Raw genomic sequence first — 26,465 nt, 5'->3', positions numbered from 1 at the left:
TAGGAAGTTCACTATTTAGAACTTCAAAAAAATTAATTAAGATACCTTATATAAATTATTTTCTTGTTTGACCAACTATTTAATCTTAATCTTAATTAAAAAAAATTAATTGTTGAATATAATTTTTAAATATTATAAAAATCGATGAAAAGAAAAATGTTGTTCAAGTCGGACGGAGTTCAAAAATATCTATATTGTCTATATCCCCAATGAAAAATAAATAAATTATTTTTAGTATTGGTTATGAATGATTAAGTCTTTGAATTAAATAATTAGCAAAAGAATTCAACTCAATTCTTTTCGAGATCATCATGTGAGTAAAATTATTTTTCAAGTTGATAAACTCTCAACATACATAAATTTATTTTTAGATGAAGAGCATGCAGTGAAAGAAAAAAGAAAATAGAGCAAAATTAATTATATTATAGTATTAATTTAATTTGGTACTTGTTTTCAGTATTAAATAACAAAAATAACAATAATTTTCATAAAAAAGCTCCCGCATGAATTCTCAGAAATCATAATAAGTCATATAAGAACTTTTGTTGAGGCAAATTCTTTTATTTATTGGACTAGCTAAATTGGACCAACATTCATTATTTTTAGGTTTTCTTTAATTTTGTTCAATAACACATGAACGTAATAATGGTTATGTAATCTTTTAAAATTATATATCCATGAATATAGGGTACACGCGCAAAGCGCGTACCCTTAGACTAGTACTATATTAAAATTAAGAGCACGAAAGCCCTTAGGAAATGTCATTCACCTTTTTTACCCTTTGAAATTTGATTTCATATTAGACAAAATAGTCATTTAATATTTCCTAATATCTGAGAATAAAAATTTAATTATTTTTCCTATATTTAGGAATAAATAATCAATTTTACCCTTTAAAAATAACTTTCAGATTGGACAAACTTGTAAACTTATAATTTAATTAATTTACTACTAATATTTAGGACTAAATTAAAATCAACTAAAATTTAGGTTATTAAGTTTTTTTCATTATTTGAACTATGCACAAACTCCTAATAATTAGGATAATATGTAAAATTAACTATAATAACTTTTCTTTTAATCTATAAACACTTTAACGTTGAATACTTCTTTAATTTCGGTACAGAATATCAGTTTACACTTGAAATTAAATAACGATTTCGTTATGAGATTAATTACATCTCTATGATGAAGCTAACGTAATTAGGGCACTGCTTATCGGGCAGATAGGGCGGTTATTTACTCTTAATGGTTCGGCTTATTGGTTATCGACTTTTAAATGTATTAATCCGCTAGCCACCCAATAAGATATCGGGCGGATTGATATCGATTAGCTATTATCGGACGATTATCGAACGGTTTATCGATCAATTTACTTTGCATGTATTCCCACCATTTTTCACTATTACCTTCAATGGTCATAAAACACAAGTCACTGCTTGTTAGTCATCGATGGACCTTAACTTAATTCAACTGGTGGATAACTGCAGCACATTGGATGAAATGCATGATCTCTGGAAAGAACTAGATGGATAAATCATTCCCCTTGAGGCCAGCCACTAAAAAAAGATAAAGAAAATGGAGCAACAAAAAAAAAAAGCTTCAAAGTTTTTTTTTATATATATATTCTTAACGGGTTAATGGTTTATCCGATAAGAAAATTGAATAATTTCTCCCCAAACTGATAAGCCGTTATAATAAAATTTCAACATGTTCCCCATCCGTTAAATCGATAACCCGATACCAATAAGCCATTAAGCCACTCTTGCGATTTGATTTTCAGTTTCGATTCGGTTTTAAGCACCCCTAAACGTAATGCTACGGTTGAAATCTATTAATAATAATAGCACCAACCTTTGTTCAAAAATGAGTTCAAAACTAATATTTTTAAAGATATAACTTTATGAATGAAAACTATTTGCAATATTCTAAGTAATATTAAAGCTCTTTCCATTTATACATGAATATAATAAAATAAATGTAGGGTTAAAATTAGAAGAAGCCATTATAATTTTCTAATGTAAGTAGAAAATTAAAACACAACAGCAAGAAAAATCAATAAAAGTTTTAGAAAAATAATCTAGCTATGTAAAAAATTCCTCAGAAATATTTTTCACGATATAGACAATTAAATACATTATCTTGAATCAAATTGGAGTAACTTTTAAAAAGTTTCAATTTAAATGAGAACTAAATATAAAAAAAAATCATAATATAGACAATTAAATCAAAGTTAGTTGTAAGAAGTTTCAATTCAAATTAAATGACCGACTATAGAAACACAAATTAAACACTACATTTGTGACAATTGATAAATAATAAATTCTAAATATGATAGTCACATGCATGAATCATATTGTAGGCATATAAATTTTATGAAAATTAAATTCATAAAATAATTTGGACTATATTTAAAATTAAATATATTTTGGTCCAAATAAATATTATGGCCTAATATAATTGGATCAATTATATAAGTCCAATATATATAAATTAAATAAATAAGTCTTAATCCATTGAGATATCTCATTTAATAGGGCTAAAGTGATAGCTCACTTCATTAAGCCCAAGATGCCATCTTCCTAGAGGCCCAGTTTGGTGTCACGTGTCATATGACGTGGCACGCCACGTCAAGCGGAAGAGCCAATAGGATTATGCCACGTGTCAAAATGACAAGCATGCCAAATCACATTAAAAGGCTAATGAAATCGCGTCACGTGTGCAAGTGACATGTTCTGGTCAATCAAATGCGGCCTTGTCACACTTCAATTTGATTTGTCGAAAAGAGTTTGTCCTTATCATAATTCTTCCCTTCCATAACTATAAATAGGGGTCTTCATAACCCAGAAAAGACACCAAAAGTTATAACAAGAAGCAAGAAAGAGCTCGTGGATCAAACTCTGCAAATTCCTCTACAAGTTTCAAGCTTCAAGCAATCAAGTTCAAGCTCAAGAACAAAGAACGAAGAACAAATCAAGATTCAAGGATTACGAGTTCAAATCAAAGTTCGTGCTAGTTAAATCCAAGATCATCGTACGTGGCAATAAATATAGATTCAAGATCAAACTCAAAGGCCCCTGAATTTATTTACTATTGGAAAGAAGAATCAGAGGATTCATAGAGATTGTAACACTCAAATATTTGAAATAAAATACCGCGACTGTTGCAATATTTTTTCGCTCTTAATTTTATTTTCTTGAGGCAATTTTGTCTACACATATATTTTCACTCATATTCTAGGATAGCATTAAATTCTAATATGCTTTTAAAAATACAACATTTAGATGCATAATTATGTCTATGGATAGAGAATGAAAGCTCTTTCCAAAATTAAAAAACTCAAATTAATCAAAATTTAGAGATTTTTACTTTTGCAATAGATTATCCTTTCTAATTTGTTGGAAATAATTTTCAGGCTGCCGACCCTTTTGTGATGAAGAAACGTAAGCCACACAGACCTAGAACCACCATTGGGACCTCAGCTTCTTCTTTCGAGGCAAGCCTCAGTACTGGGGATGAATATGATGATGGGAGCGGATACCGTTTGGAGGAGAGGCCAAGGCTGGATGCGGGAGCCCTACAGATACTCCGATAAGAAGATGCTGAATCGGGGATGGCTGACTCAGGTCAATCCCGTGAGGTGGAAACCCTCGAGAAAGATGCTAACGTGGTTCCCGATCCTACGGTCGGATGTGGTACAGTTTCTGATAGGGGGAACGTTGCTGCTAGTCCTGAAGAATTTGGGCTCGGAGCTTTTCAGGAGCAAGAATTGCCCCTCGTGGACATTGGTGACATAGGTGATTTCATTTTCGGCTCTCATTTCTTGTCAGGGGAGCCAAGGTATGCTCAAGATGCGAACGCCGCCAAAGTCGGGTGTCCTCTCAAGGGAGGAGGCACGCTTGGCAATATTTTTGACGATGTTAGCGGGAACGTCGATCTTGACGCTCCCGACTCTTCAAGGCGGCCGAGAGGTTCATGCAGTAGGTGATAACTGCTTTAAGTATATTTCTTTTAGCCTCGAGCATCTTTCCTCATTCTTCTAACTCTTTTGTTTTGTTGTAGTGCAAGGAGATGTATGATCATGCCCTCTTCAGGCTTAACGAGGAGCTTTTGCACAGTGAGAAGGAGCTTGAGAAGCTGTCCTCGAGACTGCAAGAGTCGAAGGCTCGTTCTGCCCGGAAGGAGAAAGATTCAGGCAAGCTCCGGGCTACTTTGGAGGGAGCACTCCAAGAAAAAATTGCCCTTGTCGAGCAGGTATTTTGTTATGCATGAGTCTTTCTTTTACTCCCATAATTCGACACTGACTGGTTTACTTTTCCTATTGTAGGTCAAGCAAAATGACTCGCAGATTGGGCGACTAAATGTGGAGATCCTCGAGCTGAGGAAACAAAATGAGGTAGTGACCTTGGAGTTGGCGTCAACCCATGGTCTTCTCAAGGATGCTCAAAATGAGATTGTTGTGCTGGTTGTGGCCAAGTCCCAGACCGAAGGAAATGTTGCTACTTACCTGAAGGACACAGCCACGGCGAATCAAATAGCCCGTGATGTATCAATAAAGGCCAAGCAGAAACTGGCTCAGGCCATCAAACATGCTAGGGCGGAGGCGAGGAGGAAGACCTTGGAGGAGATCGAGGCCAGAGTCGTCCATCTGTCAGTTGGAATCGAAGAGGCCCGGGAGCTGGAGAGGAAGTTGGCGATTTTGGAAATAATTTTCATAGTATTTGTCACTGATCAAGAAATAGAGCATTTTTTATTTTGCTTGGCAGCAAATAACAGACATCTTGTGGCAGTTAGAAGTTCTTGTTTGTATTTTTTTTTTCGCAATTAAACTTAAAACATTAGTTTACCAACAAAAAAAAAATAGAAGAAACATTCTTGTTGAAACTAAAAAGGAGATATGATAATTTGTAAAATTGAAGTAATCAAATTATAAAACTAGATTAAATTTTAAGTCAAACACACTAACTGAGATGATTGAAAACATTGGTAGACCGATTTTTTTCTTGGCTTAGCTAAATAAGAACAATAATCATCATTTCAGGAACTTACGATTTTTTCACCTTTTATTTTATAGTAACTCAAATACAATTTTTGATATTATATTTATGCATTTGCTTAACAAAATTTATACTTAACAAGACGAGGTACATGTACAATGCACGCATATTGAGACTAGTACCAAAAAAAATATAAAAGATTTTTGTGACTCTAGACATCTAAAGGGAAATCATCTCTGTAATTTGTCGTTAAAACGAAAATAACCGTTGTGCTGACAACTTGTGGGATGTGTAAATTAAAGTAGCACCAGTAAATTTAATACAATGCATATTAATCATTGAGTTTGGAGCCATGTATGTTTTTCATCAAGGCCAAAGGAAATTGATACTTTTCCACCATTAGCAACTAATTAAGAGCTCATATACACAGACTCTCTCTCTCTTCGCCGTTGAATATATTATTATCAACCTCTTCACTTAATCACTCTGTACTAAGACTATCTGTTATAACAGATTCGATTTTTGATCATTGAAGGTAGCTTTTGAGCTTTTGGTTGACCTTGACCATAGTTTATTGTCGTTCTTTCAAGTCTTTTAGGAATATTTCTTAATCGATCTGTTATATTCACATTTTATGATGTCTATTGTACTTGCATTTTAAGTTCCATTTGCCTTCACTTAATTGTAATAGCACCAGCTCTCTTGACAAAACTCTTGCTATGTTTATTAGTGCATATTCGTTTAAATGCAATATTAACTTTTCTGGGTGGAATCTGCTTAAAATTTTTATCATAATTATCATCTTTGTTGCTATTTTACAGGATTAGCTAAGAAGTTGGAAATACAAGAAAGACGAAAAAGACAGACGACTATTCTTCACACTTGTTTAATTCGGGGCGGCCCTTAATAAAAAACAGGTTGCTTCAAGCCTCATATTTGTGGGGCTCTTTTTTTGTTACACCTAATAAGCTATATATAAGTTTTAAAAAAATTCTGCGAATTGAAAAGTAAAATTATATGGGAAGTTGTATAAAAAGGGAAAACAAATTTGACCTATATTGTCAATTGAGAAAGCCTTATTAAAAGAAAATTATTAATAAATTAGCATCTAAAAAGGCTAGAAAAATAGACTTCAAATAAGATAATAATAATTTTTTTTTAAATGTTAAAGCCCCTCATTAAAGTTTGGCTTTAGGCCACAAAATTCGCCGGGTGCCCCTGGTTTAATTGTGAGCCTAAAGCAAAACTTCCGTTTACTTAGCTTCTTTTTGAAATTTAAGTTGATTCACTTGGTATATATTAGTAGTACTTATATTGCTAGAATATAATCACATTGAAGTGAACAAATATGGACTATCTTGTTGTGAAAATGTTTTTCTTTTCCATAAAAATGATGATTTTATTTTCACTAATTTGCTAATGATTGAGCAGCTAATAATTACAAACAGACCATATTACCTTCTTTTTTCAGTTAGAGATGTCAACTTTTATTAGTAAAGAAAAATGGAAAGTACAAAAGTGAAGTAGGTCATCAACCTAACTTCACTTTTTTCCCAGATAGAGGAGACATACAAGCTCATTGAATGTGGTTGCACCTTTGAAAAGCATTGGCATATTAGAAGATAATGAACAATGGGGTAATGAATATAAGGAGATGAATGCCTAGCCAATTCCTTATAATTACATTAAATTTGATCTAGTGAGTGTATGTTTCTATTCCATGATGAGAATACGGAGCATGACAATAAAGCATGTTTTTATGCACGGACAGTATAGCCCACTCCTTTTAGAGTTTTTGCCCAATATAGTACAAAGAGCCAGACCATTGTTTCTACAGAGAATTATGCAATTATGGATCAAGTACTAATTTGGCACAATTACTAATTAGTTCGAAACTCCGTTAAATGTAAAAACTAAGTAACCTATATTTGATAGTTTTTCCGGGCCTTTGTGATTGTTGTTTGTAGGATTCGATGCTCTTAAATGTGTGTCCTTTTCTTGTTGTAAATTAAATGTTTCCTGTTTTTCAGTTCAGATTGCTGCCTGCAGGGATTTATTTTCAGGTATGGTGTCCATACTGCTCAAGCTGCGGGAGTTAGTAAGGGCAGGATTCATGCTGCTAACTTGCAGGTAATTTTTTTGTACCTCATTGATATCAATGGCATTTAATTCCGCTGTGGGGGGGAATTGTTAATGAAATAGACTTTAGGTGTCTAACTCAATTCCAGAAGCTAGCTTAACATGTGAAGATTGCCCAAGTCGTATAAAAAGACCACCATCCCTTGAGCCTTCACCAACATATGTGGGATCGTTCAACTGGAATGACCTTGCTTCTTTCAATATCATTCAGTATTTTTTTTACTATGTTGTGCCATTTTCTACAGTGTGTTACCAATGTTTACGGAGAGGTTTGTGGTGTTCCATGGATATGCTGTAAGGTTTGGTGATTTAATAAGCTGCAATGGTCTTTTAGTAATTGTGTTTCCTGACTTGGAGTGGTTAATTTAATCATTAGGGCTAGGGTTGGCCTCTAACTTTTAGTAGTAGCTGGTACTTTAGGTAGGGTTTGGGACAAAAGGCCAAGTTCAAGTATTGCAATCTCTTATTTGGGAGAGTTTGATCTAGACAGTCAATAGGCGAACTCCAGGACAAAATCCTGGAGTTATAAGTTACAAAAACTAAACTCCAGGATTTGTGCCATTTTAGCTTGTATTTAAGCTTTGAACTCCGGGACAAAATCCTGGAGTTTTAAGATACAAAAACTGAATACCAAGATAGCGTCCTGGAGTTTTAAGTTATAGAAACTGAATTCCTAGACAGCATCCTGGAGTTCGAAAAAACGAAGCAGCAGGTCTTCGCTGCATTTTTAGTTAGGGGTACTTTTGTCCAATTGTTATATCCAATTATCCACATGAAAAAGTGCTAAATTTCTATGTTAGTTTTTGGAACTATGGCTTATTTTCAAATTGCAGTAGTAAGTGGCTATTATATTTTCCCCAAACCACATACTTGACTTGCTTTAGAAGGTCCATATACGAAGCTTCCCATTTATAATTTTTGAAGCCCATATTTCGAAGTACTTTCTGACATATGTAAAATGTTAACTAGTTACATGGTTTAAGGGAACTTGTTTTCTTTTTTGATTTTCGTGAAAAGCCTTTTAATATGTAAGTTACAACTCAGAGTGACCATATTGTAATTAGAACTGATGTTTAGAGAACTTGTTTCTCCATAAGAAAAATGGCATAAATTCCAAACTGATGCTCTTAGTGAAGAGTAATACATGAGTTTGGTGACTTACAGGAACTCTTTACCTTATCCAAGAAAGATGGCTCAAAACGAGATTGAGAATCATTACTACTAGAACCTTGAGAACCCCTAAACCTCGCCGAAGCACCAAGTGCTCTTACTCCTGCAGTTCTTTTAGATGATTGAGAATCAGAAGAAAAAGGAGTTGGAACATTTGGTCTAGCATGATTTAATGCAACTTGATAAGCATTATAAATAGTTTGAGCATTTATTCTAATTGAGGTTATTGCTTTCGGAAGTTGAGGCAACTCATCATCTTCATTATAAACAGTTTCATACCAAAATTAAAGACCTCCTAATTTCATACAAGGATTTAACAAAGCAGCAACACCATAAATAGGGGGAACAACAACAACAACAAATCGAGTTTGATCCCAACAAGTGAGGTTTGTGGAAGGTAGTCTGTACGCAGACCTTACACCTACCTAATGCAGGTAGAGAGGTTGTTTCCAATAGACTCTCGGCTCAGGAAGGGCAAGAAGAAGAAGAGGAAAGCAAGGGAGAAAGAAAGATGGAAGATAAAAGAAAAGGGAGAGATAAAGGATAAGTGGTACCAAATAATAGCAAAAGGGAATAGGGAAAAAATATTTTTAAACTTTTTTCTCATAGAATCAATAGCAAGTTTATGAATTTCCCCACCATTTAAAAAATGAGCAAACAAATTTGCAAGTTCTGCAATATAAAATAAACAGTTAGAAATAGTAGGATAATATTGCCCAGAAAATTCATTTGTAGCAATGTGAAATTTTTCTAAAAAATCAACAAGTTTTCCTAGGGTCAGTGTGACTAGGAGTAGGTACATTTTTCTCCTCGGCCAAAGCTTTCAGACATTCATATCTAACTCTATCTTTAGGGGTTTTTTATGTGTCTAGTCAAAGTCCCCCCCCCCTCCCTCCCCCCCCCCAAAAAAAAAATATTTAAAAGCTAACTCCATACCACAAGTTTTACACTTAGCCTTATTTTGTGGAATCGGTTGAGTAAAAAATGGCCAAACAGAAAATGTTTCCAGCCGTTTGGTAGGTTGTCTAGAAAAAGTAGGGACAGTAATAAGAGTATCAGATGGGTCATCATTTGGATTAGCAGGGTTATCACTAGTTGGGTTAACATCAGAAGCAGGACTAGTGGGTGTATCATCATCCAGTTGAGTTTCATCAAGATCAATTTCCTCAACATCATTTTCATCAATAGTATTATAATTATTAGAATAAAGTGCATTCATTAATTCATGGTCTATTGTTCACCGGCTGCAATATTATGGCAAAATTGACTCTCGGTAAATTATAATAAACTATTATCGTTATCAAGAATAGCAGGTGTAGGACGGATATAGGGTTTGGTTCGGGGAGTCGGGGGCAGGGGAGGAGGAATAGCATCACTCTTGAATTTTCCCTTATTATTATTTTTATCAAAAATATTTTTTAAGGAAGCCATCTTGATTAATCAAGTAATAGCAACTAAATAAAACAAACAAAACTATAATATTAAGACTTAAGAGTTGGAATGAGTTTACCGAATTGACGAACAACTTGTTGAAAATTGATTATCGTTGAAGACTTGAAGACTTCAATTCACCAACTTCACAATCTTTTCACAAATTGAACAACCTCAATATTTTTTTGCTATATTTTGGAATAAAGTAAGTAATAGTAGAAAGTATAGGAGAAAATTAGAGAGAGATTGTGATAGATTGATATTGATTTTATAAGAAATGAAAGAATGAGGGGATATTTATAGTTGAAAATAGGAAAAATATAATTATAAAAAGTTTGGGGTTAAAACAAAGTTAGTTTGGAAGGGGAGGGGGGGTTAAATGGCAATTTTCTAAATAGCCAATGGCTATTTTTTAAAATAGTCAAACGGCTAATTATTTAAAAAAAATTACCGTTGGGCCTGTTTGGCCTGCCAAGGGACCGATCCGGTCCCGGTCCTAACGGTTCAAAGCCAAGAACCGGCCCAGGCCCACCTCTAGCACTCCTACCGGTTCTGGCTCACTTAGCCCATTTGGCCCGCGGTCACAGACCAGCCTACTTGCCACCCTTAACTACAATGAAGAGGAAAGTACCTTTGATGACTTTAAAAAAGTAAGCACCCCTAGCAACTTTGGAAAACGATAAAGTAGCACCCCGAGCAGCAGGTATGTGCCATTTAGAAACTTTGATAATACATTCTGAAGGTATCGTATTGCTGTCAACTGAAATTTGGAAATTGGCAAAGTTAAGGCATGTTATATCCATTATTTGGAAAATAATTAATAAGCAGGAGATCTCTGAAGAATCATCTATATATGTTAGGAAATTCGAGCTTTTTATTGTTGAGTGCCAAAGTCCCACATCGGTGAAGTACCAATTTTGGTTGGTACTTCACCCTATAAAAGAAGGCCTAATGTTTAGGATTTAAACACGCCTCTCATTTGCCTTCTTATCTTCTTAAGGCATTTGTATCATCTCTCTTTAGTATTATTTCACTTGTATTTTTGGAGTAGAATAAAATATTGGTTGTGTCCGAGGAAGTAGGCAAAATTGGTTGAACCTCGTAAATTCTGGTGTTCCGTTTATTGTTGAATTATTGTCTTATTTATTATTTAGTGGCTGCCATAATTTTTGGTATAGTAGTTGTGACTCATTCACACTATATACATTTGGCTTCCGCAACAATTGGTATCAGAGCCAAGGTACTGTCTAAGTATGCTATGTGGTTGCAGCATAGTCTGATCTTCCACATCAGAAAAGATTTATCTTGGTAACTGAGTCAAGGTTCTGTCTCAGTATGCTCTATGGTTGCAGTTTAGTCTGATCTTCCACACCAGAAAGGAAATAATCTTGATTTGTGTCGTCAGCTATTAAATAATATTTGTGTCAAAGATGGGAGACAATAAACAAGAAGAATCTACATCAAGTGTCAACAATACGTCATCATTGGCATCTTCGCTTATGACAAGAATTGTGTCAAATGCGAAATTTGCGGTAGAAATTTTTGACGGGTCCGGACATTTTGGGATGTGGCAAGGCGAGGTTCTAGATGTCCTTTTTCAACAAGGGCTAGATCTGGCCATTGAAGAAAAGAAACCAGATGTTATTGGAGAAGAAGATTGGAGAATTATCAACCGTGTTGCTTGCGGTACCATTCGATCCTACCTTGCTAGAGAGCAGAAATATCCATACACAAAGGAAACTTCTGCAAGTAAATTATGGAAAGCACTGGAGGATAAATTTTTGAAGAAAAACAGTCAAAATAAATTGTACATGAAGAAGAGACTGTTTCACTTCACCTATGTTCCTGGTACCACGATGAATGAACATATCACCAGTTTCAATAAGTTGGTCACAGATTTGCAAAATATGGATACAACTTATGATGATGGTGACTTGGCCTTAATGTTGTTGGCGTCACTTCCTGATGAGTACGAGCACCTTGAAACTACTCTACTCCATGGAAATGACGAAATTTCTCTCAGAGAAGTTTGTTCAGCTTTGTACAGCTATGAACAAAGAAAGCGAGAAAAACAGAAGGGCGGAGAAGGAGAAGCACTGTTTGTGAGGGGTCGTCCTCAAAATCAAACGAGGACAAAGAAGGGAAGATCCAAGTCAAGATCCAGACCCAGCAAAGATGAATGTGCCTTTTGTCGAGAAAAAGGGCACTGGAAGAAAGACTGTCCGAAGTTGAAGAATAAGGCCAAACATAACAATGGAAAGGCCATTATGGATTCAAATGTAGCTGATTGTGATGATTCAGACTTCTCATTAGTTACAACAGAGTCATCAACATCATCAGACATATGGTTGATGGACTCGGCTTGTAGCTATCATATGTGTCCCAACAGGGACTGGTTCGTGGAATTTCAAGAAGGAGAATATGGAGTCGTCCACACAGCGGATAACAGCCCTCTTACCTCATATGGCATTGGTTCAATACGATTAAGGAACCATGATGGAATGATCAGAACATTGATAGATGTTCGATATGTACCGGATTTGAAGAAGAATCTCATCTCTGTGGGAGCCCTAGAATCAAAAGGGTTCAAAATCATTGCAGAAAATGGAGTGATGAGAGTATGCTCCGGTGCACTAGTGGTAATGAAGGCTAATCGGAAGAATAATAATATGTACCGCTATCGTGGCAGTACAGTTATTGGGACAGCGACAGTAACATCCAGTGACGACAAAGAGGCAGAAGCAACCAAGCTATGGCACATGCGCTTGGGACATGCTGGAGGAAAATCCTTGAAAACTCTATCAGATCAAGGATTGTTAAAAGGAGTAAAGGCTTGCAACTTGGAGTTTTGTGAGCATTGTGTTAAAGGGAAACAGACAAGGGTTAAATTTGGTACAGCGATCCATAATACTAAAGGCATTTTGGATTATGTACACTCTGATGTTTGGGGTCCTTCCAAAACAACAAAATGGAGTGGCAGAACGTATGAACCGGACCTTGCTGGAGAAGGTACGGTGTATGTTGTCCAATGCTGGCTTGGGCTAAGAATTTTGGGCTGAGGCAGTTACATATGTATGCCACCTCATTAATCGTCTACCATCTGCTGCTATTGATGGCAAGACACCATTTGAAAAATGGTATGGAAAGCCTGTTGTTGATTATGACTCTTTGCACGTATTTGGCTCAACTGCATATTATCATGTGACAGAGTCAAAATTAGATCCAAGGGCAAAGAAGGCTATTTTATAGGGATTACTTCTGGAGTCAAAGGATACTGCTTATGGTGTCCTATGACAAAAAAAGTAATATTCAGCAGGGATGTTACCTTTGATGAATCTACTATGGTAAATAAGGTAACAGAAGATACCAAACAAAATGAGGGTGCTTCTAAGCAGGTGGAGATTGAGTGAAAATTTATTTTTCCTACACAAGAAGCAGAGAAGGAAACAAATGAAGATTATCCTCTGGAAGAAGAGCCAGTAGAGAGGGAGATTCCAACTCAAAAACCTCAACAACAACTTGAATCAATTGCAACTAGCAGGCCAAAAGGACAATAACAAAACATGTTCGTCTTATAGAGACGGTTGCTTGTGGTGCCTCAATTGTAGCTAATGATGTTCCTACCACTTATAAAGACGCAGTCCAAAGTTCAGAAGAAGATAAGTGAAGGATTGCCATGAATGATAAAATATAATCCCTTCATCAGAATCATACATGGAGATTGGCCAATCTCCCGAAGGGAAAGAAAGCAATTGGGTGCAAATGGGTATTTACAAAGAAAGAAGGATTTCCTAACCAAGAAAAGGTTCGCTACAAAGCAAGATTGGTGACCAAAGGATATGCTCAAAAGGAGGGAATTGATTACAATGAAGTATTTTCTCCAGTTGTAAAACATTCCTCCATTAGAATTATGTTGGCTTTGGTAGCACAGTTGGATTTGGAACTAGTTCAGATGGATGTAAAAACTGCGCTTTTACATGGAAACTTGGAGGAGGAAATCTACATGACTCAGCCAGAAGGATTCAAAGTTGCTGGAAAAGAAAATATGGTATGCAAACTTGAAAAATCATTGTACGGATTGAAACAATCTTCTAGACAATGGTACAAGCGATTTGACAAGTTTATGTTGCGGCAAGGGTACAAGAGAAGCAAATACGATCATTGTGTGTATTTGCACAAGCTTGAAGATGGTTCCTTTGTATATCTTCTCCTATATGTTGATGATATGTTGATAGCTTTCAAGAATTCGGAAGAAATTGATAAGTTGAAAATTCAACTGAAGAAGGAGTTCGAGATGAAGGATTTGGGTGAGGCAAAGAAAATTCTTGGCATGGAGATAATAAGAGATAGACGTTCAAAGAAACTCTGTTTATCTCAGAAAGAATATTTGAAAAGAGTACTACAACGTTTTGGCATAGATGAAAAGACTAAGCCAGTTAGTACTCCACTTGCTCCCCATTTTAAGCTAAGTACTACTATATCGCCAAAAGATGAAGTTGAACAGGAGTATATGTCAAAGGTACCATCCGCAAATGTTGTTGGTAGCTTGATGTATGCAATGGTCTGTACGAGACTTGACATTTCACAAGTTGTTGGAGTTATTAGCAGATATATGCATAATCCAGGAAATGAGCATTGGCAAGCTGTGAAGTGGATTCTACGGTATATTCATAATACTGTAGATGTCGGGTTAGTTTTTGAGCAGGAAGACAATCAATCTGTAGTTGGATATTGTGACTCACATTTTGCGGGTGATCTGGACAAACGAAGATCAACTACTGGTTATGTGTTTACTTTTGCAAAGGCACCAGTTAGTTGGAAGTCTACTTTGCAATCAACAATTACTTTGTCTGCAACAGAGGCAAAGTACATGGCTATTACAGAGGCTGTGAAGGAGGCAATTTGGCTTCAAGGGTTGCTAAAAGAGCTTGGTGTTGAACAAAAAAGTATCACAATTTTTTGCGATAGTCAAAGTGCTATTCAATTAGCGAAGAACCAAGTTTATTATGCAAGGACGAAACACATTGATGTTCGGTATCATTTCGTAGGAGAAATCATAGAAGAAGGTGGAGTCACGGTGAAGAAAATTCATACTACGGAGAATCCTGCTGATATGCTGACAAAGGTGGTGACTGCGGTCAATTTTCAACATTGTTTGGATTTGATCAACATTGTTGAACACTGAAGATGAAGACACAACCAAAATTTGTTATTGAGAGAAAATTGAAGATGTGGAATTTTGCCAAGGTGGAGATTTGTTGAGTGCCAAAGTCCCACATCGGTGAAGTACCAATTTTGGTTGGTAATTCACCCTATAAAAGAAGGCCTAATGTTTAGGATTTAAACGCACTGCTCATTTGCTTTCTTATCTTCTTAAAACATTTGTATCTTCTCTCTTTAGTATTATTTCACTTGTATTTTTGGAGTGAAATAAAATATTGGTTGTGTCTGAGGAAGTAGGCAAAATTGGCCGAACCTCGTAAATTCTGGTATTCCTTTTATTGTTGTATTATTGTCTTATTTATTATTTAGTGGCTGCCATAATTTTTGGTATAGTAGTTGTGACTCATTTACACTATACACATTTGGCTTTCGCAACACTTATGATATGCTGATCATGTGGAGGGGTTCCTAATCTTCAACAACGTAACTTCAGATCTCTTACACTTATTGCCAATCATTCTCCAGAAAACAAAACTTGCATTCCCAAACTTGAAGTTCTACTCAAGGCGGGGGGTATATATATAACAAGAAGAGTGGTATCTAGAAATAATGGAGAAATTAGGAGAGCCTGATTTCCCCTCTTTCTTTGCCAGCCATGCTGGTAAAGGGGAGGGTCGGACAAGTGAATCCATTCCTTTTTTACTCTTAAAGACAGGGAATGGAAGCAAGAGTTTGCTTGTATTCACCACAAACAAACAATTATAAATAATAAATGAATAAAAAAGAGCTAGAGCTTACTATGCTTATTATGATGAAACCTTTTGCCTTGTACTCCTGTTCACCTTCAGTACAGCATTGGAACAAGGGTAGTCGTTTCAAATTCCCATAGTTAAAAGACCATGTCCAAACCTGTCATTTTGATGCTTAGCCTTATCTGATTTAACACCTGGGTTTAGATAACAGGTCTTTCCATATCAGTTTCTATGATGAGATGTTAAAAATGTGTCTTCTTGTTAGTTACAGTCAGAAATGACTTTATACATAATTTTGTTCTTCTGACCATTGGATTTTAATCTCCTATCTTCCGTCCAAGATCTTGAAAGAAGTAATTCTCCTCTGCCTAGTGCTGTAAAAATCAAAGTGAAATGCATACGATTTGATGATTGTTTTGGTTCTCATTTTAAAACCATATGTTCTTAAAATAATTCTTTTTAGATTCCTACCTAATCACAGATTAAAACCTTCTGATTTTCTTCTTTTTTTTGGAAATGGAGTACTACTTACCAGCAATAAAACATTTTTTCCATTCTATATGCTCAGATATAGAGTAGCTAATAGCCATGCTTTAAAAAAAACAAAGAAACAAAAATATGGATAGGCTTTTTAACACAATATTGATTTTCATTTCCAAATCTTTCATTACATTAAAGACAACCTAAAACACCACATCCCAAGTCCAACCATAAAACCTCTTCAAAACACTAACCAACATCCCAGAGATAAAAAAGACCTAAGCCCTTTCACCCCTAATCCGCCTAGCCAACTGAATATCCTTAGGCATAATAGTAACCCTCTTAGCATGGATAGCACACAAGTTGGTATCCTCAAACAAACCCACCAGGTACGCCTCTGCCGCTTCCTGAAGCGCCGCTACGGCACTGCTCTGGAACCTCAAATCAGTCTTAAAATCTTGTGCTATTTCTCTTACCAGTCTCTGAAATGGGAGTTTACGGATCAGAAGTTCAGTGCTCTTCTGATACTTACGGATCTCTCGAAGTGCCACCGTACCTGGACGGAAACGGTGGGGCTTCTTAACTCCACCGGTTGCCGGAGCTGATTTTCTGGCAGCTTTTGTTGCTAGTTGCTTCCTGGGTGCCTTTCCTCCAGTGGATTTACGTGCTGTTTGTTTTGTTCTTGCCATTTTTAAAGGATTTTTTGCAAGAGGTGAAAAGGTTGAGAATGGTGTGAAAGTTGTGATTTTGTGTGGGGAAGGAGTTGAAGGGTGAGTGAATATATAGGGAAAGAGGATGTGTGGAATGTGGAGGGAGGAAGATGAAATTTTGAGACTTTTGGGGAAATTTTCGGCGCGGGTGGAAATGGACCGTCCGATTTTAGAGGAAATGGATGGTGTAGATTGGGGTTATACTTTTGACGCGGATCGCGATCCTGGTGCTTTTTGCTTATTTTTGGAGTAGTAATTTCTTTTATGGGAAAATGGAAACTTGCACTTTTGTATTGCATTTGGATGATATCTTTCAACCAAAGTTTTAAAAAGGCGGGGCGGGAGGCGAATTGTTTTACCTCTTATAAGATGAGGCGTAAGCCCTGAGACATATAAGTCCCACGAATCTTTAAATTTTACTAATTTTAAGATAATATAAAAAATAGAAAATAATTATAAAAATTATATTAAAATCACAAATTTTAACAAATAATCTATTTAAAATATTTATAAATTATAATTCAACTATGAATAATACGAAAAGTATGATATATATCATAATATACAAATTAGTTGCAAGCCTGCAACATAGTTACAACTCAAACATCAAAAGTAATGTATTCAATTTTATATGTATCTCTTAAAGAGTAATAAATCTTGAAAGGATTGTGATATTATATTTGATATTTTTTTAAAATACTCCTTTTCTTTAATATGCTTTCTATTTGAAAGATAATTTATATAAAAACATAATTACAATTGTACTTAGAGAATTTTCCTAGTAAACGCATTAGAGCTTATGACTTGTACTACCGGTTTTGGGTATTGTATTGCACTCGGAATTATTGATTTACTATAAAAAAAAATCAATATCACGCTTAATAGTTGTTCTGGTTGAATTCTGTTAATTTATTTCAGTAAATGTTAGGCTTACCTAGTCTTAATGACTAGGTACCATCACAACATCTTACGGAAGGAAATTGGAGTCGTGATACTTTAGGAATTATTAGGGTTGATAAGAAGATGTGGAGGTCGAGTATTAGGGTTGTAGGTTAGGAGATAGTCGAGTTTTGCCTTACATCGTACCTTTGTGAGAATAGTTTAATGGAGTTTTTGTCTAAGATAGCTAGTGGCAATATTGTGTCCTACTATTTCGGTTTTTAGTACAGGACCTATTTTACTAACTATCGCTTTTGCTTTGTCTCTTTCTTCTAAATTTCATGTTTCTATTTTTTTTTCTATGATTATCGTGGTGATACTAATATTGTCCCTTTTTGTCTTTTTGTTTTTTCTTGAGCCGAGGGTCTTTCGGAAACAGTCTCTCTACTCCTTTGGGTAGGGGTAAGGTCTGCGTACACACTACTCTCCCCAGACCCCCTTGTGGGATTTTACTGGATTGTTGTTGTTGTTGTTGTCGATACTTTAGGAATTATTTTTGAAAGAAAGACTTCGGAATGTAATAGTACTAATGTGGCAGTAGATGAAGGATTGCGTATAGGTGTTTGCAACACGCAGCGGAAGACAATAACAATCCTAGAAAGATCTTTTCGTGTTTAAAATTTATTTACGTGTCAAAGATCGGATCTAAAACATACCTGGTGAAAAAAGTCTCATTTCAAATTCTTCGATAGTGCGAAGACTCTATGCGTATCCACACCGAGACCGATCCTTGCTATCAACTCTTTGATCAATGAAACCCGTGAACAAAATTGAACGAATTATTATGTTGAAATTTTTCTCAAAAATCTCAACTCAATGTTATAAGAAGAACAAGAAACATTTTTCTTGTAATTGTATTTTCTCTCTTGGCTTGTGTTGCACTCTCACTTTTACAAAGTGATTTTTCTTCTCAAAAATTAATGTGGCAAATTTTCTTCCATCACCCTTTATATAACATCACCTATAGACCCTTTTTTTGTTTGGTTGAGGTAATGATTTAATTAGGGTAAAAATTTATTCCAAAAAAAAACTTAAATGGAATTTTCTATAAAAATTCGAATCCCATTCTCAAAGGGATTGAAGTGTCGAACGCTACTTAGTCCAATTGGACTTTCACGTCTTTACAATTTCAATTCCAAATTGGAGAATAAATTAATATTATATATAACATTTATATAAATCAATAATAACTTATATTATATATATCACATATATATTTCAACTAAGAGAAATAATTTAATTTTTCTATTCCAAATAGAAAACTTCAATTTTTTCACAATATTAATTATATCCTCTGTGCTAGCAAAGCATATAATAATATTTCATTTTGACTAATAACTAAATCTATTTGACTAATTAAATTCCTTAATTTAATTAACAAATAATAAAGTAATTAATCCTTTAGCAAAGATCAGAACACTCGTTAGTGTGCGACCCCATAGGTTCAATACTAAACCGGTAGTAAATTGACCACATCAATATACTAATCAAGGGTGATGTCTAGCAATACTCCTTAACGACCGGATAGCATGAAGTATACAATTTACTCGCAAGAACCAGTAAAAGAATAATGTAGTAATTCCTTCTGTCCTTATAGCTCTGGATCACCCTAGGATATGGTTCAACTGTCAAATCCTAATAGGCGACCAACTATGTGTTCATGTCAAGTATAATCGACCATTGAATGACCTAAGAAACTCTTTTCTTCTTTCATTCAATTGCCCTGGCCAAGGTCTTAATTTGATCGTTTATAATTCATGACAACATGGAGCTTAAACTCATTACCAAGAGTTGACAAATTCCATCTTGATCAATCACTAATTCTACAAGTATTTAATCGTACCCTATATCCTTTCAACTATCGCTCTAGGGCCATAGGTGTCTGGTATCAAAGCACAATAAATAATTTGTCGATTACTATGACAATCTCAGGTCAAAGGAAATTCTTACATCACATTCTTCAAGAGAATATCCTATTGACATTTTATGGTAATTCTAACCATTAGGAATTATCCAATGAGTCGGTTCAATGATCATATCTCTATATGCATCATCTATCTATGTGATTTAGTTAATGATATCAACTAATCTTTATCCCATAAAGACGATCACATAAATATTGATCTAACCAGATTACTAATGTCCAAATTAATAATCCTACGATCAAGAACAAATTTAGATTAAATTGTAAGAGACTTTGCTCTCATTATCATGATCTCTATCACGATGACAAGCCTCAAAATTTAATCAAGCACCTTATCAAATTAAGCAAACAATTAATAATAACTATGATAGAAGAATGACATATATTTTTATATCGAATAGCGTTCACAAAAATATGTTCAAATCATCAAATATGAGATTGGATCCAGGCCATATCTATTATATCCCTAACAATCTCCCACTTGCACCTGAGCCAATTGCTCGTGTACTTTATTCCCAATTTCACTTGTGCTTGTCAAACTCTTTTGTACCGAGAGCTTTAGTGAATGGGTATGGAGCAGTTTCCTTTCCATCAACCTTTTGAATCTAGACGTTTCCACGTCCAATGATTTCTCTTATCAAGTGATCCCTTGGCAGAACGTGTTTGGGTTTTAGGTGTGATTTTGGTTCTTTTTCTTGAGCAATGGCTCCAGTGTTGTCGCACAACAATGGAATCGCACTTTCTATTGAAGGAACCACACCAAGTTCAGTTAAGAACTTTTTCATCCATACATCTTCCTTGGCAGCTTCACTAGCTACTATATATTCTGCTTCAGTCACTAAATCAACTACTGTAGCTTGTTTGGAACTTTTCCAACTCATTGCACCACCATTTAAGGTAAATACATAACCAGAAATAGATTTGCTATCATCTCTATCTGAAGAGAAACTTGCATCAGTGTAACCTTCAAGTTTCAACTTAGAATCTCCATAGATGAGGAATTGGTCTTTAGTCCTTCTTAAGTGCTTAAGAATGGTCTTCACCACCTTCCAATGTTCCTCACCAGGATTTGTCTGATAGCGGCTAGTCACTCCAAGTGCATAAGCCACATCAGGACGTGTACATGTCATGGTATACATGATAGCTCCCACTGCACTAGCGTATGGGATCCTACTCATGCGTTCTCTCTCTTCAGGTGTTTTAGGACAATCCTCCCTACTGAGAGTAATTCCAGTGCCTATCGGTAGATAGCCTCTTTTGGAATTATCCATATTATACCTCTTTAAGATGGTATCAATGTACAAAGACTGGGAAAGTCCAAGCAGCTTCCTAGATCTATCTCTATAGATCTTTATTCCTAATATATAAGCTGCTTCTCCCAAGTCATTCATGGAGACTGTTCAGATAGCCAAATCTTGGTACTTTGCAATGTCGGTATGTCATTCCCTATGAGCAATATATCATTAACATACAACACTAAAAATATAATTGTGCTCCCACTAACCTTTTTGTACACACAAGGTTCTTCTTCGCATCTAACAAAATTGAACTTTTCAATTGTCTTGTTAAATCGAATATTCCATCTTCGAGAAGCTTGCTTTAGTCCATAAAATGGATCTTTGTAGCTTGCAAATTTTATTATGATCAAACGATGATGTGAAACCTTTAGGTTGTGTCATGTACACATCCGCTTCTAGCTCACCATTAAGGAAAGCTGTTTTCACATCCATTTTCCATATTTCATAATCATAGTATGTTGTTATAGCAAACAAAATCCGAATAGATTTGAGCATTCCACGGGAGAGAAAGTCTCGTCATAGTCGACTCCTCCTTTATGATGATATCCCTTGGCAACAAGACGGGCTTTGTAGGTCTCCACCTTTCCGTCTGCTCCAATCTTTTTCTTAAAAACCCATTTACAACCAATAGGTTTTATATCCTTTGAAGGTTCAACTAAAGTTCATACTTTATTTTCTTTCATGGATTCCATTTCAGATTCTATGGCCTTTTGCCACTTCTCATAATCAGAACTTTGTATAGCCTCTTCATAGGTCTTAGGGTCATCATCATTATGATCAACCTCATTTTATACATCATCTTGTACCATTAAATTTAATCTAGTTGGTACATGACGTTCTCGTGTAGACCTTCGAAGAGGTACTTGTACAACCTGTTCACCTTGTGCTGGATTTGGTTGTTGTTTAATTTGGTTTGGAACTGGTTCATTAACTTGTTCTTGAACTTCAACCGTTAAAGATGGCAACTTCTTTGGCAACTTCAAAACATCCAATAAAGGTTCTTCAACTTGGGTCTTATGATCTTTATATTGTGTTGATTCATTAGTTTCTTGATCTTCATCAAGTTCTATTTCTCCATTATAATTTCCTTCTAAAAGAAATTCCCTTTCCAAAAAGGTTGCTCCTCTGGCCACAAACACTTTATGGTCAGAAGGGTGATAGAAATAATATCCCATTATTCCTTGGGATACCCAATGAACCTATACTTATCAGATCTTGAGTCAAGTTTATCAGACTGTAGTCTCTTAACATAAGATGGACAACCCCAAACTTTAATATGTTTAAGGTTAGGATTACATCCTTTCCATATCTCATATGGTGTTGTAGAGATTGACTTAGTGAGAACTTTATTAAGTAAGTATGTTGTTGCTTTCAAAACATATCCCCATAAATTTATTGGAAGATCAGTGAACCCCATCATAGATCTCACCATATCTAATAAGGTTCGATTTCTCCTTTCAGACACACCATTGTGTTGTGATGTTCCCGGAGGTGTCCACTGTGAGAGAATCCCATTCTCTTTGAGATATTTGGTAAAATCTTCACTAAGATATTCTCCACCTCTATCAGACCTTAGTACTTTCATACTTTTACCAGTCTGTTTCTCAACTTCACTACGAAACCTTTTGAACATTTCAAAAGATTCAGACTTGTGTTTCATAAGGTATACAAATCTATATCTTGACATATCATCAGTGAAAGTAATGAAGTAAGAATATCCACCTCTAACTTGAATTTTCATGGGCCCACAAACATCTGTATGAATTAGTCTCAGTAATTCAGAAGCTCTTTCTCCACTTCCAGTAAATGGAGATTTGGTCATTTTTCCTTTGAGACGAGATTCACAAGTTGGATATGATTCAAAATCATACTTGTTAAGGTACCTTTCCTTGTACAACTTGTTAATTCTTTTCTCTCCAATATGACCAAGTCTACAATGCCAAAGGTATGTTTGATTTACATGATCATCTCTTTTCCTCTTAAGACTTGAAACATGCATAATCGAATTAGCATTCGCATTAGGGAAGGCATAAACATCATGTTGGAGATAGCCATTCACATATAAATTATCACCATAATTAATAGAGCAAATACCATTGCCTATAATAATGCAAAAACCACGTTTGTCTAACATAGAAGCTGCATTTATGTTCGAAACAAATTTAGGAACGTACTAACAATCATCCAACATAAGTACTTTGCCCGTAGGCATTATTAAAGAAATTGATCCTACAGCTACGGCTGTAACTTTTGCACCATTTCCAACTTGTAGATTAACTTCTCCTTTCTTTAGTCTCCTATTTATCTTGAACCCTTGCAACATATTACAGATGTTATAACCACTGCTAGTATCTAATACCCTTAATGAAGAATTAGTAGTAGCTAAAGAAACCTTGAAAACATTTTTCATTAATGTCTCACCTTGTTTTTTGTCCTTTAGAGTTGTAAGATACTTCTTGCAGTTTCTCTTCCAATGCTCTTTCTTCTTACAGTGAAAACATCCAGCATCATATACTGACTGCAAGATCAAATCTTCAGAAAGCTCTTTACCAAGCTTGTACCCCAATTTCTCATGTTCTTCGGTAAGAACAATCATATGATTGACAAGGGGTCCAACTGGAGATTTTTCAATGTCCAACTGTGTATCAACCATCTTCTTAAGATATTCAATGATTGCAGTTGAATCCATATTCTGATGTTTCCTCTGGAGTTCAGAACTCATAGAAGCGAGAATGATGTGTTTAATAGCAAGGCATTCTTCCAAGTGTTTCTGATAAACCTTGGTGCCTTGAGCATCATTCTCTGGTGGGACTATCTGTAACGACCCGACCGGTCGTTTTGAGATCCGGTGTGTCATTCAGCAGTTTGAGTCCATGAATGGCTTCATCTCAGGTATATTGACTTGTGTGTATGGTCAGAATTAAAATTCAGGAAGTTTGGAGTCAAATCTAAATGGAAATTCTCATTTTGAAAGCTTAAAATTGAAGAAATGAACTAGGATTGGAATTTTGAGTAAACGACCTCGGAATTGGGATCCGAAGGTTCCAACAGGTTCGTATGATGATTTCGGACTTGGGCGTATGCTCGGATCGGGTTTTGGATAACCCGGGAGCATTTTGGCGCCTATTGTGGAAGATAGCATTTTAGAAGAAATTGCATCAGTTTGGTTTAAAATGCATTTCAGTGTTATTAATGTCCGTTTGGGATTCTGAGACTGGGAGTAGCTCCGTATGGTGATTCTGGATTTGGGAGCGCGACCGGAAGTGAATTCGGATGTCCGGAGGTCATTTTGAAGTCATTTGGCTAAATATAGAAATTTGAAGGTTTTTAGAAAATTCGACCGGAAGTGGAAATTTTGATATCGGGGTCGGAATGCGGTTCTGAAAGATGAGGAAAGTCCGTAATGTCGAATGTGACTTATGTGCAAAATTTGAAGTCATTCCGGAATGATTTTGGTAAGGTTTGAGACACTTAGTCTCTTTTAAGGAGGTTTAAGTTGGAAAAGTCAACCGAACGTTGACTTATGTGTTAGAGGGATCGGATTTGAATTCCGATGATTTCGGTTAGCTTCGGGGGATGATTTGTGACTTAGGAGTGTGATCAGAAGTAATTTTGGAGGTCCGGTGTAGAATTAGGCTTGAATTGGCGAAGTTAGTATTTTGGCGAATTCCGGTTGATAGGTGAGATTTTGATCCGGGAGTCGGAATGGAATTCTGAGAATTGATGTAGCTTTGTTATGTCATTTGTGATGTGTGTGCAAAATTTCAGGTCATTCGGACATCGTTTGGTCGGGTTTTTGATCGAAAGTGTATTTTCGGAAGTTTTTGGAAACTTAGGCTTGAATTCGATGAGTTTTGGGTAATTTGATGTTGTTTGAGGTGTTTTGATGATTTGAGAAGGTTTTAATGATGTTATGAATTATGTTGGCATTTTTGTTCAGGGTCCCATGAGGCTCGGATAAGTTTTGGAAGAGTTTTTGGAAGATTTTTGTCGTTTTGAGCATAAGCATGTAATGATCCAAGGGTCCATTTTTAGTTTTAGAGATTCAAATTTGATTTCGAGACTTCAAAAATTTAAATCATAAATTATAGGACTGATCTGGAAATTTTGGTTTAATTTCATCAAGTCGCGATTGGGTTTTTGACGTGAAATGTGAGTTAATTGTTTAACGAGCGAAATGGGTATTGAACTGGGCAAACAAGCTCCGAATTGAGTTTCAATTGAAGGGTTGTGTTCATATTATTATTTGTGACTTATAGGAACAAGAATCGTCTAATTCCGAGTTCGTATGATGGAGTTAGAGCCTTTTTAGTGAAAATAAAAGCTGCTGCAATTTCTGCTGCTAAGCTGTTTTTGGACAGCAATGTGCAGTCGTGGAGCGTACTTCGGAGATCTATATCTTTTGATATACAAGGAATTTTGAGATGATTTAAAAATGAAAGTTGTATCCCTTCATATCTAGTTTCCAGAAAGCTAAAGAAATCGTAATTTGGACATTTGTAGAGAAAACTATGATTGATTAAAGATGACTGGTGGAGCTGTTTCTCCAGAAATTTTCTGATTTCATGGAGCCGATTTAGAAGCTCATATCTCGGGATATATAAAGAGTTATATGATGTACAACCTATCAAATTAAATATCTTTGAGTCTAGTTTCTAAATAGTCAAACCGTTTGTCATTTGGATATTTATACAAGACGTTATGGGTGTTTAAACAGAAGGTGTCCGACAAGGAACAATTTTAATAGGATGTACAACTTGTATAGCACAAGTGCAAGGTACAACTCGACGAAGCACGGGCAGATTCTTTTAAACACGGATTTGGCTTATTTCTTTCATTTCTTTCATTTGGCTTGGATTATTTTGGAGAGAATTTCAAGGGGGATTTCATCAAGCATCAAAGGTGAGTTGTTTCTACTTATTTCCAAGTTAAATACATGGATTAGAGCTGAAAACTCAAGTAATTTATAGACAAAAATGGTGGTTTAGGGCTTGAAACTTAAGAGAATTAAATAGTGATTTGAGGGGTCAAATGAACTCCGATTTTTGTGAATTTGGTATGTATAGACTCGTGGAGAGATAAGGGTCGTATTGATGTAAAAATTTCTGAATTTTGAGACGTGGGCCCGGGGCTCGGGTTTTGCTAATTTCGGGATTTTTGACATTTTTCGAGTCTTTTCGATTGGGTTATATTCCATTAGCCTATTGTAACGTATTTGTTGTGGTTTTGACTAGATTCGACGCGCGAAGAGGTCGATTCAAGAGGAAAGGGCATTGCGGACTAGTCTACGGCCGGTTAGAGGTGAGTAATAGATGTAAATGCTGTTCTGAGGGTTTGAAACCCCGGACTTTCACATCGTAACGCTATATTGAGGCGTGACACGCACTCCATGGCGAGTGCGGGGTCGGATACTATTGGGGATTGTGACTTGGTCCATCCCGTGTGATGTTTATACTATACTG

General features: G+C 35.6%; 1 protein-coding gene across 1 annotated transcript; it reads right to left on the bottom strand.

The window, feature by feature from the left end:
* Positions 1–16,280: 16,280 nt before the first annotated feature.
* LOC104246052 (histone H3.2) lies at positions 16,281–16,907 on the bottom strand. Its single transcript, XM_009801785.2, has one exon. It carries the CDS (start codon positions 16,819–16,821, stop codon positions 16,411–16,413), a length of 411 nt encoding a protein of 136 aa, XP_009800087.1. The 5' UTR covers positions 16,822–16,907; the 3' UTR covers positions 16,281–16,410.
* Positions 16,908–26,465: the final 9,558 nt, after the last annotated feature.

The sequence above is a fragment of the Nicotiana sylvestris genome, chromosome 4 (assembly GCF_000393655.2).
Source record: "Nicotiana sylvestris chromosome 4, ASM39365v2, whole genome shotgun sequence".
NCBI classification, from domain to species: domain Eukaryota; kingdom Viridiplantae; phylum Streptophyta; class Magnoliopsida; order Solanales; family Solanaceae; genus Nicotiana; species Nicotiana sylvestris.
The sequence above is the reverse complement of the archived record's forward strand: the minus strand, read 5'-3'. Positions and strand labels throughout refer to the sequence as shown.

What these genes read in the sequence shown, in the direction of transcription:
- LOC104246052 (XM_009801785.2), bottom strand. Translation starts at nt 16,821, where the DNA reads ATGGCAAGAACAAAACAAACAGCACGTAAATCCACTGGAGGAAAGGCA.